At 41.1% G+C, this 17,830-nt stretch overlaps 1 protein-coding gene across 3 annotated transcripts; it reads right to left on the reverse strand.

Annotated features, from left to right (window-relative positions):
• Positions 1-122: 122 nt before the first annotated feature.
• Positions 123-8,003, reverse strand: AKAP17A (A-kinase anchoring protein 17A). 3 transcript variants are annotated; one of them, XM_027447213.3, is made up of 6 exons: positions 7,869-8,003; positions 7,611-7,755; positions 6,512-7,254; positions 4,558-4,706; positions 3,285-3,525; positions 123-2,037 (listed from the first exon to the last, which is right to left on the reverse strand). In XM_027447213.3, the coding sequence occupies exons 3-6, from the start codon at positions 7,184-7,186 to the stop codon at positions 1,111-1,113; spliced, it is 1,992 nt and encodes a 663-aa protein (XP_027303014.3). In that variant the 5' UTR covers positions 7,187-7,254; positions 7,611-7,755; positions 7,869-8,003; the 3' UTR covers positions 123-1,110. The 3 variants fall into 3 exon arrangements, with proteins under 3 accessions (XP_027303014.3, XP_027303007.3, XP_005010563.4); XM_027447206.3 differs by having other exon boundaries at positions 6,512-7,755; XM_005010506.6 differs by lacking the exon at positions 7,869-8,003 and having other exon boundaries at positions 6,512-7,862.
• Between the last annotated feature and the right edge of the window lie 9,827 nt (positions 8,004-17,830).

The following is a 17,830-nucleotide window of genomic DNA, read 5'->3' on the forward strand; positions in this document are numbered from 1 at the left end:
TACAAAGACTGCCACGATGAGTGGCTGAGCCTCATTATTCAAATGTATTTTTCAACAAACAGATTCTCATAGAACACGTCCATAGATTTTAATATACTGACATATAAAAACAGTAACTTCAGTTCACTGGAAACATTTTTTTTTAATTTTACCATAAAAAGGCAAAATAAACTCTTTCACTGTAATGTTATAGCTTTTAATATTCCTGAGCTGCATTTTAGAAGCAAAAGTATTCTTAAATGGATTTAACAAGAGACACTGCAGCCTTACTTTTCAACACCGCAAGTAAAAATAATTTAGCAAGAAGGCCCCTATTCCAAAAGACAATGGCTAGCTCTGCACGTACCTGAAAAAATGTGTCCAGTGGCTCTTCGCCACCTGGAGTAATTACAAAGCCAAGTATGTTGACAAAACAACAGAACAACTTTTCAACCTTTTTACCACTGCTTCTTGCCTCCTTCATCAGTGTGCCTTTCTTACACGGAAATTACTATACAAATGGCAGTACATGCCAGAATAATTTGGGCCACACAGCTTGGCACTATACAGACATATGAAGGAATCATAGCAGTTAAAAAGATATCCTGTGTATCTTTATAGTCGGCTTTAAGAACCATACGAAAGTCTTGCTATCTGGTTCAATCAGCAAAAAACTCTTTGTTAAATACAATTTCATTAAGTGCACCAGAAAGCGTTTTAAATCAAATCTGTATGTGATAGCTTGTAACATCTGGAGTTCCTACAACTGGCACCCATACACTTCTCAAACCAAATTAAGTGATGAAGAGATGAAAAACTAAATTGGCTAAAATTAAGATTTAGGAAACTGAAAATTGTGGAAACGGGTCGGCTTTTAGCACTGTAGGAACTCAAGCACATGCACAGGTGATTACAGCTACATTGTGGTAGAAACCTAGAAAGAGACAACAGAGCCCAAAAGAACTTAAAAAAAATCAGGTATCTATTTTCTTGATTTCAGGGACTATATGCAAATCAGGCATTGGTTGAAACAGAAGCACTTTCTTACAGCAGTCACACCAATGAGATCTCATTTACAACTTTCTGGCCCTTGTGTCCAACCACAGCCTTTCCAAACAGTCCAGGCCTCCACTACCCACTCCAAGTACTCCGTTGCTTACTCAGTGATCTCCTCCTGTATCTTCGCTTCCTGCTCAAGCTTCTGCGACTACGACTCCTCTCTCTCCTGTCTCGTTTACGTTCGCTACTGCGAATTCTTCTGTAACGTGAACGTCTGGGGCTTACGCTTCTTCGACGAGGACTGTAACTTCGTCGAGGACTGTAACTTCTGCTAGAGCGTCTGTAATACCTCCTCTCCTTCCTGCGCTTTTCATCCTGGTAACTGCTCCCATCTCTCCTGTGCCTGCTTCTCTCTCGTCTACCCTTACTGTCGTCACTGTTTACGCTGCTACACGAACGGCTCTTCCTTCTCCTTGCCTCCGTGCTACGTTTGCCCTGCTCACCATGTGAGTCTTTCCTGCAGCTACTCTGGTCGTAGCTAGAGAGGCTCTTCTGCTGCTGGTTACTGGCAGGAACACACGAGAGTACTCCTGAACTTCTTTTCTCAGAACACCTCTCTGAGTTTGTGGTATGAAGTTTCTGACTTTCTTTGACGTGAGCTCTGTCATGAATATTGCCATTCAAATACTTGCACTGACTCTCCGGGGATGCTACTTCTCTTTGAGAGCCTGATGCCAGTTTGCCTGTAGCAGCCTGTCCTGAGGTAGAAGTGATGCAGCTGGATGACACAGTGTGGGGAACACCACTAGCAGTTTTCAGCAAGTCAGACTGAGAGGGCTCTGTTTCTTCTTTGCTTTGGTGGACTGCATCCATTTTCTTGCTCAGAAGATTGTTCAGTAGTTTCTCCCTCAGTTCCTTTTCTTTTCTCTGCAGACCCAGTGCTCTCTCTTTTTCTTCTTCCACTCGTTTGAGCTCAGCCTCCTGAAGCTTTCTTCTTTCCTCTAGTTGCTGAAGACGGATCTTTTCTTCATTTTGTTCTTGCTCCAAAAGTTTTACAGTCTGAAAGACAGTCACAAGGCAAGCAAGAGTAAAGAAAACATTTAGACTTGCTCATGCTTCTAAGTTGTACCATAACACAAAAGCAGCAATCTGGCACAAAAATAAGGTGTCTTACAAATAGAATATAACCCTCCCATTTTTCTCTCTTAGATAAAGCTCAGTCATTGAGGATCCTTACTACAACAAGAGTAACACACAAGCCATCAAAACATGCAATTTGTAATATTAAATTTCTCAGGGTTGATACTTGAAGGTTTCAGTCAAACCAAAAACATTGATTTCCATAAGAGGTTTACAACCTGCAACTCATAGATACTTTACAATGGGTCCTTAAAAAAAACAACCACTCATTATGTAGAAACTAATACGCTGTCAACCGCTTTAGAAACTCGTGATACTAAGAAGGTTCAAACTTACTATTTTTAAGTTCTGTTCAGCTTAGTGCAGTCCTCAAAATTACTGACTGAAATAAGAACTATTTTATCTATTTCAGAGCTACAAAGCTACAAACTCTGCAAGAAGTATTTCTCCTTTCTCCTAGCATATGGCTGACCACTTAGCACTGCATGAGCTCTAATTCAAAAACAATCCTGAGGTACACCGGCACCAAAGAATAAGAGTGCGCTTTGCCACAAACAGTTTTTCACTGCTGCAGAAAATACTTAACGAGCATTCCATTACACCCTAGCACAACTTTATCCATATCTTCAGCTAACGCTGTCCTGTTTTAGTGAAAAAAAAATAGTTGCTTTAGAGAGACGGGATCTAACACTGAACTTCAACTCAGTATTTTCCTGTAGAGAAGCCTTTCTGCACGTTTTCAAACATCAAATAATGAGACATCTTTTTAAAGCTGCTGAAGGCCAGAAGGGAAAGAGTACCAAAATTCATATTAGAAATAAGGAGTCTTGCATCTTACCTTCTGTGTTTTGTTCACTTTATCATGCTTACACATTCTTTTCCTTGACTTGAGAGCAAGGCTGCCAATTAGTTTACTTGCTAAAAAAGAAATGCTATTTGGGACTTAAGGTTCAAATTCACTTTTCCATTTACCTATACGTACATATTTTACCAAGGGAGAAATACTGTTTCATTAGGCTTTTTTTAATTTTTGAAATAAGGAATAGCAACTAGAGAGATACGAAATCTGTTGTTTAATGAACAGCAATCCCCACCCCCCCCAAGTCGGTAAAAGGCTTTGTTCTGTTGGGTTCTTCATTAGCTGCTGAAATAAATATTGAAGTTACCTTTGCCCTGCTTAGCAGTTCGGCAATTAGTCTAATGGACTGAAGATTCCTCTGAGCTAGTAGGAGCTTCCTTTCTTCTAATTTTATCTTCTCTTGCAGTTTTTTCTGCTCTTCAGCTTGAAGTTTTTCAAGTTGTTTTTTGTTTCGTCGAAGTTCACGATCCTTCTGTTTCTGTTCTCTTCTGCGCAACTTTTCTTCTCTTTTTCTTTCTCTCTCATATTCTTCAAGCTCTCTCTGCTTCCTGAAAATAGATTAGTATTTTTACCTTGTCTAGAGCATGTACAATTTTAGACTCCTGACAATATTACAAAATATATTTTGTACTTTAAGTTCATTTGGGTCTTAATAACTCTTGGTGGTTACTGAAAAAGTAAAAAACAAAGTGAACTTTTTAGCCCTTACTTGTGATAGGAAAGTAAAAGCAATCCTTAGCCTGTCAATATCTAAAAACAATTAGGTATCCAAACATAAAATACGGCAACAGATTTTTTTTTTTTAATCACAATGAGAAGAAAATTACCAATTCAATTGACATGTGCATGGTTGATGGATCTTATGTCAGTCATTAAGAAAAAATGGCAGCTTATGCAAAAGAATGTGGGCTTCTGAGATCACATACCTGATGTCATGACTATTAAGAAATTGAGTAATTTGCAGTTTTAGTATTTTGAACTGAATGTAAGTATTAGTGATAATCTAAATAACCTTCCTGAGTATATATAAACAGTATTGCTTCAGTAAGATGTTTCACCTCACACTTAAAAACCTAAAAATTAAGCAGTAACAAGTTATGCCCGACAAGGCAAATGTATACCATACAACCTGGAAAAAAAAAACACTGCTGCATTAACATATATAACATTCTGAATAGCTGTTGTATGATACTTGCACCTACATTTTCTTAAAATAACACTAAAACGTGCTTGTATCCCATTCCTTTACTGCGAAAACACCTTGTTAAAAGCAAGTGATCTCTGTTCTATCAGTTACTTGCTACTAGAACAAGTGCATGTATTTCAAGACATATTTACCGAAAAAAAATTAAACTACTCTTCTTCACATCCAGATCTCAATCCCTGAACCCTACTTCAATAAAAGGGCTGCAATATTCTCACTCAGTTTTAAGTGCTTCACTTCAACTACACGATCAGAACTTTGAAAGCAAAGCTTTTTGTTTGTTTGTTTTGTTTTTTAATCTGCTGATGCAAATAGGAAGGAGTTTTTGCATGCTGTACTGGTAAAAACATAAAGCAGCGCCATAAACAGGAAGTACCTTTCTTCCTCTTTTTGTTTTTCTTCAGCTTCTTTCTCTTTGCGTTTTTGTTCTTCTCTCTGCTTTTCAAGCTCTTGAAGTTTTTGCCTTTCAAGCTGACGCTTCTTAATTGATGCATCACTGAGGTGTTTTGTTGAGTCAAAAGAAACCTTTACAGAACACAATTGAAAACAGTTTTAAGTAAACAAAGAAAAATCCCCAGCAACCAAGTTCTGACCTAGCACAAAGGTATTCAAAACGTAAGTACAAGCATAAACATAAAACCTTTTTCAAAACAAAGGGACCTTCTCTTCTACATGTTTCCAGAGCAAGCACCAGAGTACTATAAACATATTACTAGGAATTGTCCCTTAACTTCACTGCCTACCTGTTAGCACAACTGCGCACCAGTTTACACTTCTGTATGTTTCTGGCATCCAAATGTAAACCCAATGTGATTTAGGCCCTGGCTGTCCAATGTTTTACACCAGTACCAGAATAGGAAAGTGAAGAACTCTTTCATCATCTTTCATGGATACCTCTGGGGAAGGTAGAAGTAAGCCTTTATCAGGTCTTCCTTTCTGTGCAAGGCTATGATCTGTAAATTCACTAGGAGAAAAGCACCAATTCAGAAACATTTAGCACCTGGCTTAAACTAATGCCTCCTCACCAATTCCAACACAAAGATTCCCAAATTCAATTATGTACACCTTGGTTTGTTCCACTAGCAGGCTAAAAGGCCTAGAGAAGCAGAGCTGGACAGTGCCGTGACCTCCTGTGAAAGAGATCCGTTTTGACAGCACAGTTGTGAGCACAGCCCTCCCTCTTTCCTATCAGCCCCCGGGCAGCTGCCAGGAAGGAATGCACAGGGGACCTAAATTTGGGAGCCCTGATCTAGAGCATGTAAGTGACAGTTTGAACTTCATATCCCCTTGAAAACAGAAGGGTTGAGGTACAACTATTTCTGTGCTTCTGCTGACCTTCTTTGAAGAGATTACAGTATTTTACAAGACTAAACCAAAATTAATTTAATCTTTGCATGCTCCCAAACTACCTGAGTACTTAAGCTTTTTCCTGAAATACACTTTCTGATTTGAAAAATGGAAATCAGACATACTGAAATAAACAAGCAAATATATCACTCAATCGTTATGTAAATACATGGACAGTCCCCAAAGTTATCACAACACTTTTTCTTCAGGCTGTACTTTCACAGATAAAACATCTGAAGAGACTGCCTGGGCCACGATCATCTCCTGTCAATAGTTTCAACTTCCTAGGACAAAAGGGTTATGGAGAAAAAGATTTGGAAAACTCTGTGAATTAAACACACTGGATTCACAGGGAACTAGAACACAGGTTAGTATGTTGTTTCAATTTTTGGGTGGCCTTTCTGTACATGTAGTATGCTGAGCACGATGACCTCTGTATTCCACAGGCCACACAGACCACATGGTATTTACTTCACAGTCCTGACACCCAATGGGTAAACCTCATTATCAACGTGGGGATCAAAAATGAAGGCTGTCCCTCTGCCCCAAATTTCTGTCAGCTTGTACAAAAGAGAACATTGCACTGTAAAGGTAGCCCTCCCGTGACAGTGACGTATGTCTGAACTTACTAAGAATTAGATATTTTATGTGAAATGACAAGATTTGCACATACATGTTCCTTTATAAAAAAACACTTAACAGGTAATGTTCATATACTTGGCCATTCTTTAACTGTTCTCATTTCAAGAGCTGTCTTATTAAAAAAAAAAAAGAGCAAAACCTCACATTCAGAGTCCAACAGGACATGTTTACTCTTTCCATCACTCTCCTTTTAAAGTTGTAATTGCTGGTCCCCAGAAACACATCAACATCAGCTGCTGCCACCACTACAACCACCTGAAGGTTTTAAGTGCTTCAGAACTAACATTTATCTGTTTGCATTTTCACAAGGCTTCCAATGAAAAAATTCCCCCGCTTCTCACCTTTATATTGCAAGCCACAGCTTTGCCATCGTCGCCTTTGAACATCAGCTTCATCCCTCGCAGAGCGTTCATGGCCATAATGAAACCCGCATACTCCTGATATTGCACGTAGGCTTCAAAATTTAAATGGCCTCCAAAACTGAAGGTGTGGAAGTTTCTGCCCGTCATTTCTTCTCTGTAAGGGTCCAGCATGGGTATGTCCACGTTACGTATTTCTCCGAATTTCCTGAAAACCTTTATAAGGACTTCTTCGCTTGGTTTTTCTGAGCCCGAGTCCTTTGCTGCAAACCACTTACAGGGCAAGCCTTCCAGATGGATGGTATCTGGCCTTTCGCCTGGCAGAGTTTCATTCATATCTTTTGCATCACGGAAAAACGAATCCCAGTCATGCCTGGTGGGAAAGTCTATCTTGTATTCTGCAGCGCGGACTTTCAGGATGTCCGAGAAGCCACTCAGCTTTATTGTTTTGCCATCGAGGCACGCCAGAAAAGACTTGACTAAACTTTTGTTTTCGACCTCTCCTTCAAACCGGATGAAATCCATCGTGCTTTTAGATATCCGCAGAGTGGAAAACTGATGGGTTTGCACCATGCCTTTCAGTCTTTCCATCACTTCCCAGTTCGAAATAGATTTTCCCGGTTGTTTCAGCTGAGGAAGTGCCACGCTGATGGTCATTTTTGTAATGGGCTTAAGGTACAACCCACAGGGAGCACAGAGCTCTACAGCTTCTGATGTATCATGAACTATTGTTGCAGCAGCCATAACACAGAAAAAGCATAAAGGATAAAAAAAAAAAATAAAGATGCAAGTTTAAGTTGTAGGCCAACAGTAGTCAAACAAAACAGCCCTTATCCGTAAACAATCGAACTCTTTGCACATTTAACCAATCCCACGTAAAACCATGGTCTCTTTACACAGCAGCCAACTAGAAAGTTAAAACCGAGCGGCACAAACATCTTAAACTACTTTATAACCACCAGAACCTACAGATAATCACACCTCGGTAAGGCCTCAGAGGTAAAAAAAAAAAAAAAAAATAAAATACGAGAGGAGCTGATGGCAATCTGAGGGGTAAATGAGGTTGGCAGTGATGGCTCACAGAGCAGCTACCCTTGTGTCTCGGCAGGGAGGGGAGGCAGAGGCTGACGCCACACGGCTCCGAGGACCACTTAGCAACAAGCAGAGCCCAGCGGGGCCGCAGAGAGGCCGCGGCTCTCCACCAGCAGCGCTCGGGTGCCGGACACCTGCAACGACACAAGCGCGGGGCCTTCAGGCAGGGCCCGGGGCCCGCAGGGGGACCCCTCCGGCTCCGCCGCCGCCGCCGTGCCCGGGGCCCGCCCGCCCGGCCGCGACCCACCGCAAACGGCCGCCGGCCCCGCGCGCAGCCGCCACCGCTTCCGCTTCCGGCCCGGCCGCTCCGGCCGCCTCCCGGAGCTGCCTCCCGAGGGCTTCTCTAGCTGCCGGCGGACTTGCGTCTCTATGGCACCGACGGGAAGGGGCGGCGGGGAGGGGGAGGCGGAGGGCTGGAGGCGGGGGGGGGGGGGGCGGCGCATGCGCAGTTGCCCGCGGCCGGTGGCTGTTGGGCTGAGGGCTGAGGCTCCGAAGTTTTATTTTTTATTTATTTATTTATTTTTTTAATTTGTTGTTGTTGTTAAAAAGTAGTCAGCATCACAGAATCATCACAGAATTTCTAGGTTGGAAGAGACCTCAAGATCATCGAGTCCAACCTCTGACCTAACACTAACAGTCCCCACTAAACCATATCCCTAAGCTCTACATCTAAACGTCTTTTAAAGACCTCCAGGGATGGTGACTCCACCACTTCCCTGGGCAGCCCGTTCCAGTGTCTAACAACCCTTTCAGTAAAGAAGTTCTTCCTAACATCTAACCTAAAACTCCCCTGGCGCAACTTAAGCCCATTCCCCCTCGTCCTGTCACCTTCTTGCACCCGCTCCAGTATTTCAAAATACCGGATCCCACCTCAGCTAAACTCCCACCTGCTGAGAAACCGAGAGTGCAGTCACCTTCAGCATCAGACTGGTGTTAACCACTGTGTGGAAATAATGACTTCTAAGCATAGGTGAAAACACTCAACACAGGAGGTTGCTGTCAGTCCAGCGGTCACAGCAAGACTGCAGCTGTTTTGCAGATGTGCTGTTTCATGTCAACTTCTGGTCCTGTTCTGTATCTTGCATGGAGGTGTTCAATCCATGTTTCAGTAAGGTACCAGTGCAAAGGCAGAATCAGGAACTGCTGCTACTATCCAGTGCTTTGAAATAGTTCATGTATTATAGCTTGAGATCGCTGGCATGGGCCATCACATCTTCTCCCACAGACTTTGACGTGGGCACGCACAAAGCAGATCCAGTTACACTCCAGGGAGTTTCAATAGCAGCACAGTCAGACACTGAACATGGCAAAGGTTTTTAATCCTGTGCATAACCACAGCCCTACCTCCTGTGACTATGCCAGAAATAAATATTGTGTGTTTTTAAAGTGAGAGAGTAAATCAATACCAGAACTGAGGTTACCCATGCTGTGACATCAACTATAACTATAACAGCTCAAAGCTGAAAGAGATGATACAAACATCATGTTTAAAGATACTAAAAAACATGAGCAAGAAGTAGCCATAATGCAGGTGACTTTCAAAAGCTGTAATCCACGCACCAATACCGTAGCCCAGGGAGGGTGAACAGTGTGTCTGCTAAACTGCAGTTGCCCATGTTGCGCAGGGCAGATGGGTAATTTCTATTTTTATTGTTCATTCCATTAAGATGCCTAAATGAGTAAATGAAATGACTCCCTTTGGGTTTCAGAGTCTGAAGTGAAGGTCAGGAAAAGAAGTTGTGACACATGCCAGGAAGAGGAAGGATGACAGGCAAAGTAAACATCAGTAAGGGACAATATCCAAGTGCCACAGTGTCTGCAGATCTGTTTGTTGCTGTAACCCATTGCCTCTCCCCAGCTCTGACATTGCTTTTGGTTCACCTGGCAAGGCTTTGGTAGTGGAAGGGTGTGAGGGTGGCAGAGGGTGGATGGGGGGAAGGTGTTTTCAGTCTGCTTTAGATCTCACTGCTCTCGTCTGTTAGCAGTAGGCAATAAATTACATTACTCTCCCTGTGTAGTCTGTTCTACCCATGATGGTAATTGTTGAGTGATCTCCCTGTCCTTATCTCAACCCAAGTTTTTTTCATCATATTTTCTCCCCCTCTTCTCTTGAGGAGAGTTGAGAGAGTGGCGTTTTGGAGATGAGCTCCTACTGGTGTAACACTGCCACAGACAGACATCATGACACAGATGTTAAAAAATATCTAGTGTGCCTAAAAGCTTTTTTTTTTTTTGTTTTGTTTTTCCTTTGTTTGTTTGTTTTTATGACTTGAAGGTATGGTCTCACAGAATATATCCCTTCTGCCTATAAACTTTTTCTCATTTGCATCTTTAGTAGTTACACTTTGAATTCCACAAAAGTTCACCAGAGGGAGCCCTTGTTATTTACATACCTGTAATAGATCTATATACTCATAAACACAATTAAAATAGGTTATAAACAGCAGATACTAGGTTTTGTATTCTATGCATGCCTTAATATAGACCATTCTTCCTTTCTTGAAAGAGGGTATAATTCTCCTAGATATACATGGTCTTATCTGTGTGCTTCTGCGCTTCCTGAAATGCACCATTTTCTTGACCTTAATGGTCACCTATGGTAATGCATGCAATATGTTATATGGATGTTTATATAAAAGAAACATCAACAAAGTATAATTCCATTTCCTTTCCATCTTCCTTCCTCTCAAAAAAACAAAACAAAACAACAACAACAACAACAAAAAAAAAACACTCTTTTTAGTTCAAAATTTAGCAGTATCTGTTGGGGAATGATTTATCTCCTATGCTCATATATTCCTATTTTTAAGTGTCCAGAAATATTCCTAGCATGTATCTTTTTAAAATCAGAGAGAACACATTGCACCCCTTGATTGTTTTCAATGTGATTTCTGATTTCTGTTGTCACTGAACAGACAACATCTTTCTGCTCTCTCTCACACTGAAGGGAAAGCAGAAGGATTCACGGTACAATAAAGCAGTTTATGAGTGCATTTGAAGATAAAGGCAGCAGCACAGAAGACTTGGATTAAGAGATCAGATAACTGCTGAAGAGCCATTGCAATGTTTTCAGGCTCTAAATAGCCTCTACCCACAAAGCAAAACTAAGCCCTGAAGTGGGTGGGAACAGAGGAAAGCACATATAATATATTGTTTTATTTCCTACAATGAGAAAGTGTTCCAGAAATAGTTTCATCTCCTTTAATTAACTCTTCCCTTCCCTTCCCTTCCCTTCCCTTCCCTTCCCTTCCCTTCCCTTCCCTTCCCTTCCCTTCCCTTCCCTTCCCTTCCCTTCCCTTCCCTTCCCTTCCCTTCCCTTCCCTTCCCTTCCCTTCCCTTCCCTTCCCTTCCCTTCCCTTCCCTTCCCTTCCCTTCCCTTCCCTTCCCTTCCCTTCTATTTGATTGCTTTGTGTCAGTGCAAGGTGTGAGTATGATGGATTATCTGCTTTGGAAAGAACATGTATCATTAGAAGTAATACATGTGCTGATGCAGGGCAATTTCAGTTAAGTGGAATTGATCATTACTTCCTGTGGCTGTTTCCCCACAGGCCTAATTGGTTTATTTTGTTTATATCAGTAGAATACAACAATAGGCAGAGACAGTTTTAGTGTCTCTAACTCATCTTTACAGCAGAGGATTGCCCTTGTTAGCACAGATTAGGAGTTTGTGATACAGAGCAGGCCAGTTCTACTAATGTATCTCAGTGCACTGTGTCTACTGCCATCTATGTTACACTAAATATCAGTGACAAAAATATCTGCTTTTTGCTTTTGCTGATGAGGAATTTACATCTGTAGTGGTAGTGATTCATGGTCTGGTTGAGCCAGTAGTGCACTGTAGCCTAATCAGCTACTTAAAAAACAGATTCAAGGCACAAAGATATTCTTTTACACTCATTAGCAGATCTCTGTGTTAAATAGTTGTGGCACTATGATGTCAGATGCATTACTGATTATTTCAGTTTTTATGAAGTTGCTCATGCGATATAGTTTCGAATGATCTCATTCTTCAATAGCTATCACCTAAAACAAGTCTAAAAGATCAGGAGTTTTTTCTATGTTTTTCCATTCCCTGTTTAAGGGAAAATACGTGAATGTGATTCAAATTAACATTTGCAAATTAGGTATTTCCTCTGCAGTAATGTTACATATTGATGTCACTAAGAAAATAATCTGATCCTTTACGCACCCTTTTAAATACAAAATATTTCTTAGTAATTTATGAAGTAAAATGCGTGAGCTGTTGGCCTATCTCTCCATCTATTTCTGAAGCAGAGAATGGCAATGAGTTAATACTGGTAGTCTTCCTTAGCAGTACATTTGCATTTGACAAAGGGAAGAATGCCATAGGATTCGGTACCAATGCATCACAGAATTTATTTATTTATTTATTTAGATGAAACTAAGTTAGCACAACTGTAGAACTGTGAATTTCTGAAGAGTTTTTAAGCAGACTAGATTCCCTCTGTATGTTCGGCCTGCCCTCCACCGCTGTGTTTCACCTAGTCCAGACAGGCCAGAGTCATTTGGATTGCTCTGGCATAAGTCTGTCTTACCTATCTGGAGACTATCACTTTTGTGTTTCAGCAGCAATGCCCATATGCCAGCCTTGCTTCCCAACACACACATCGAGGGAAGTCAGATGAATAGCTGGCAGAAGGCTGGGCTGAGTTTTTGTCATCATTGCTTTTTGCTCCTGGCAATCCTTCTTCCTCATTTTCCAGGGACTGTGAAATCTGAAAAGATAAACAAAGGGAGGATGACTGAGCCATATCACATTTGATTTGCTCATTACACTACTCTTTCCTTACTGCCAGATACTTTCAGTATATCTCAGAATGAGCTTCCAGGGCTTGATACCTCTTTAAAAGTACCTTATAGTCATTTCTGTTGACCACATACCCGGTTTATATGAAGATCCACTTTAAGACAGCTTCATAAAATGAGTAATCATCAGGCAGCCCAGACCACTGACCAAGTCTTATCAGAGGCTGTTTCTGGCCCATAATATGTGTAAACTTTATCTATGTATATCTGTCCATATATATATCTATCTACAGGTATATATATATATATACACACAATATATATATAATAATATATATATATGCTTGTATAGAAACAAGCATACATGTTGACACTATACATACCAGTTGCCCTAAGTTCCATCCACAGCCAGCAGAGACACACAGATTTATGTAGGAAAAGTCCACAGTGGCTAGATCACCCTCAGGTCTTCTCGTGATTCTGTGCTAGGGTATGGTGAGCCACCCTAGGATGAATTGGTACATACTCCCTTCCCTTCTCTCCCCTGATGTATCTGTAGATAGACAATTCTGAAGTGTTAATATATGAAAAAAGCCCTGCTAGTCAGAAACAAACTATGAGGTTATGTAGGCTGATATTGACCGCAGCCAACTGAAGTTTCAAGGCTGAAAGCTCCCCAAAAGATTAGATTGTTGAACTTAGTGCAGATTATCAGATATTCAGAATTCAGACGTTCTAACACATTGCAGTGGATGTCAGGCAGCCTAAATCACCTACACCTGGACTGCTTCCATCAGACTCCTGGATCCTGACCATGCGGTTAAGCAGCACTGTTCTAACTGTGGGTTAATTGGTTAATTTGGGAAAATCATTCCATGATAACTATTTGCTACAATTTCCTTTCTCAAGCTCTTTTGAATTTAGCTACCACCAGGTCAGGCTCGTAAATGTAACGCTAGAAGTGGGGAGGTACACTGGACAATGGTCAAAATAGCACAACAGTTCAATTTGATACCAGAATATGAAAAACTGGTATCTAACATTAAAAAAAATAATAATACCCTGAGGCAAGTAAATGAAACCATTTTTGCAAGGTTCATATGATAGAGCAAAAGAAACCAGCTGTTATATGTCCAATCAACAATTCCTGCAGCAGTCAGTAATATATCGAAGCTTACCAGTCATTAATTGTGAACTGCCTTTACCATAACTGACAGAACTATTAAGAATGATGAGTGCTATAAAAAATAAATTGTCTTTAAAAAATTATGTTATATGAAAGTGGCAAAAATCTAAAAGTGATAGGAAATAGGGCTTTGTTCTATTGATTTCAGCTTCTTCAGATTAAGTGTAGCTTTTCTTTACCTTTACCATAGGAAAATCTGACACATCATCTCCATGTGGGATTTACATATCCTGTTAGTCCCTAAATACTTACCTAAATCTCAGGAGCATAAAGTATTCTGTCTGCAAGACTCACGATATCACTGTAGGTGAGCTGGTTTTCTTGGCTGGTGTTTCTGCAGCAACTGAGTGAATTAAAACTTCTTTTTTTTCATTAGTTTTCTATTTAACCTGTACCTTCTTATTCTGTTTGCAGTAATATTATAGGTATGATGGGAAGAGAGGACAAAAGGAGAAGGAATTTATTATAGCTTGCCTTATATTTCATACCTTTGGGCAGTAGTAACCTCTGGTATAATGACAGCCCCATTAGAAGGAAAAAGAAACAGTTTTCTGGAAGGGTTTAGAGAATTAAATAATTCTTATCAAGTAATCTTAATTGTAAAGGAAGTAATGAAATCTAACTTAACAGTGTATTTTCATCTACATATGCTACAGTCTGATTACTGTCTCTTTCCTAATTTGCTATGAAATAACCCCTGAAGCACCCTTTGAACCAAATGAAGCAAAAAATATATTTAGGTTAGTGCAAGGAGACATAGTTATGAGTTATAGGACACTGTGTAGAAAATGAAAATGTCACTATGATGAGATCCTTTGACGTATAAAAAGGGGAAGTCACAATGGCAGCCAGATTGTTTTGTTCAAAAGACTGTATAGAAAAAAAAAATGTTGTCTGGGCAAAGCTGCAAAACCTAAGAAATTTTTGTCTGTAGCTTCAATTGCCTATTTTAGCCTGTGTTGCTAAATTTACAGGTGGTAAAATAAATAAGTATCTCTGCTATATTTCAGTGAAATGTCCCTGGCTTCACAAGCTTGTAGTACTGTAGAATAAAACAGCATCCATGTAAGAATAAGCACTTGAGGCCTGCTATATCCAAGAGTGTGACAGCTGATAGTAACTCTCCATAGTACAAAAAGGAAAACAATTTAATAGTTGAAAAGCCTGTCAAAAAGACTAAAATTGAATTTGCTTTCCTGACAAAACTTCTGCATAAACCATCCTGGCTAAAGGAATTAAGCACACTTTTACTTAAATTTGAAGTGTGAAGCCATTGCTTTATATGGGCACACTTACATGCAGTATGTGGTGGGATCAAAACAAATAGGTGAGGTTCAAAAAATCCACCTTGAAGGAGTCTAAACTAGTCAAAATAGAATTCAGATGTAGGTTCTGGGTCTTCATGTCAGCTCTCTGCAGGAGACAAGCACCGAAGCTTCTTCCCCCAAGGATCAAACAGTTGCTGATTTCCTTTGAGCATTAGCATCCAGCAGGAGGATCACAGGACCTTCAGGATTCACAGGTTCCCTTGGCGGAAGTGGAAAACTTGAGCTCATTTCCCATCTCAGCCTGAAGGGAATCAAACCCACAACCAAAATTATCAGGGTACATTTTTACAACACAGTTAATACAAAATATTCTTAACATAGGAACAATTCTTCACTGGTTATCAACCTGAGGTCTTTGGTGACAGCACATTCAGCCTTTCAGTCCAGGCTCTGTGCACCTGAAATGTGGTAGTGTTTACTGCTGTTCAAAGTGATGTGCTTGAAAATCAAAGGAAATTGGTTTTAACACCTAAATTGCCCACTATGCAAAACGTGTTCTGAAGTAAGATACCATCTTACTGGGTATTTTTAGATAACCAGGTATCTAAAAGCTGAAACATATTCATCAACTCTAGTTGAATATGTAGCTAAGAACATCAGATTTCTTACAAATGCCTTGTTTTATATTATTTTTATCTCACCTTTTTTCATTAGTAAGAGTTCAGCCTTTATTATTTGTGTGACTTTGGCAGAATGTGCAGTCCGAGGTCTCTGTCCCAGAAACCCTGAATTACTCAGCTTTGTGCTGTAAGGTTACTGGACTCTAGAAGGGCTATCTAGTAGACCTAGAAGGCTGTGGTGTTGAATCCAGCAAGGAAAAAATTAATTGTGAAGGTATTTCTCAAAGGTCTGACCTCCAGGCATGAGACAGTAGGTGGCATTCTACAGCCTGAATGATGCTGAGGTCGAAGTCCTTGTGACACTACCTGTAAGAAGTACTTAGGGAAATTTGCAGCCAAGCAAATGGTGTTTTTCAACTATTTCCACTTCAGCTTCATCTTTTATTCAGGTACTTTATTTTAGACCAAGAACAGGGATCCTCTGCTGAATTCAGTGGTGATGATCAAATGCCCATGTTTGCAGATCTGTCACTGAAGCAGTTCCTATGAATGCTCCCCCTGGCAGAAGGAAAAAACTGACCTGTTTGATTTTATTTGTGGTAGATGGGGATTACAACACCAAGCTGGGGGGAAGTGTCAGTCTGACAGAGGGTAGAAAGGCCCTTCAGAGGGATCTGGACAGGATGGATCAATGGGCACAGGTCAATGGGATGAGGTTTAACATGGCTAAGTGCTGAGTCCTGCACTTTGGTCACAACAACCCCATGCAGTGCTACAGGACTGGGGCAGAGTGGCTGGAAAGCTGTGCAGAGGAAAATGATCTGGAGGTGTTGGTTGATGCTCGTCTGAGCCAGCAGTGTGCACAGGTGGCCAAGAAGGCCAACAGCATCCTGGCTTGTATGAGGAGTAGTGTAGCCAGCAGAACCAAGGAGGTGATCGTCCCCCTGTACTCAGCTCTGATGAGGCTGCACCTCAAGTACTGTGTTCAGCTTTGGGCCCCTCAGGACAAGCAAGACATCAAGGCCCTGAAGCATGTCCAGAGAAGGGTAGTAAAGCTGGTGAAGGGCCTGGAACACAAGTCCTGTGAGGAGCAGCTGAGGGAGCTGGGGTTGTTTAGTCTGGAGAAGAGGAGGCTCAGCTCAGGGGAGACCTCATTGCTCTCTACAACTACCTGAAATGAAGGTGTGGAGAGCTGGGGGTCAGCCTCTTCTCACAGGTAGCTAGTGATAGGACTAGATGGAATGGCCTCAAGTTGCGCCAGGGGAGGTTTAGGTTGGAAATGAGGAGACATTTCTTCTCAGAAAGAGTGGTCAGGCACTGGAATGGGTTGCCCAGGGAAATGGAGGAGTCACTGTCCCTGGGGGTGTTCAAGGCAAGGTTGGATGTGGTGGTTAGGGACATGGTTTAGTGCATGACATTGGTGGTAGGGTGATGGCTGGACCAGATGATCTTGGAGGTCTTTTCCAACCTTAATAATTCTATGATTCTCCTCCCATGCCCTCTCCTTCCCACAGCTGCTGGCTGACCATGGGCAGGTGGTAACTAATTCTCCAGCCAGAGTTAGAAGATTAATTTCAGACAGTGAAGTTTTTCAGAAGATGTGAAAGAAGTTGTGACCTCAGTTGAAGACATTATCAGCTGCACTTATCTGTTTTGCTCCTCTCCTAGAGACTAAATAGCACACAGCAGAGACAGAAAAATTTGTTCACACCTCTGCTGCGCCTTTTCACAGCCCAGCTTATTTAACTAGGGAAGAGCTGGTTCTTTCTTCACCTCCTTTTAAGCACTTATGTGTGCAGGAAACTGGCTGTGATTTTTAATTTTGCACTAAAGCAAAGAAATTTGCTTGTGTAGATGTGTCTTTTAGGAAAGTATCTGTACATAGGATGTGTTGCTCTCTGCTTACCTCCATTTGTAACCCAAAGGCACAAGAGTTCAAGCAGTGTGCCCCAGAGTAACTAGGCTCTAACAGCAACAGATGAAAAGAATTTAGTCTGACTTATGATACAATAAGAAATTGAAGACCAATCAAATACCAACAATGCACAAAGAATTCATGGATGTCAATATTATGATATTTAGCATATATGAATAATGACTGAGAAAGAAAATGGATATTAGGAAAAAGTTCTTCAATGAGAGGATGGCTGAGCATGGGAAAAGCCTCCCCAGAGAAGTAGTCACAGCACCGAGCCTGACAGAGTTCAAGAAGTGTTTGGACAGCACTCTCAGACATAGGGTTTAATTTCTAGGTGGTCCTGAGTGGAGCCAGGAGTTGGACTAGATGATCCTTGTGGGTCCATTCCAAATCAGGATATTCTGTGATTCCAATATTCAAAATCCAAGTTTCACCTTCAAGATCCCTATG

This window comes from Anas platyrhynchos, chromosome 1 (genome assembly GCF_047663525.1).
Source record: "Anas platyrhynchos isolate ZD024472 breed Pekin duck chromosome 1, IASCAAS_PekinDuck_T2T, whole genome shotgun sequence".
Taxonomy (NCBI): domain Eukaryota; kingdom Metazoa; phylum Chordata; class Aves; order Anseriformes; family Anatidae; genus Anas; species Anas platyrhynchos.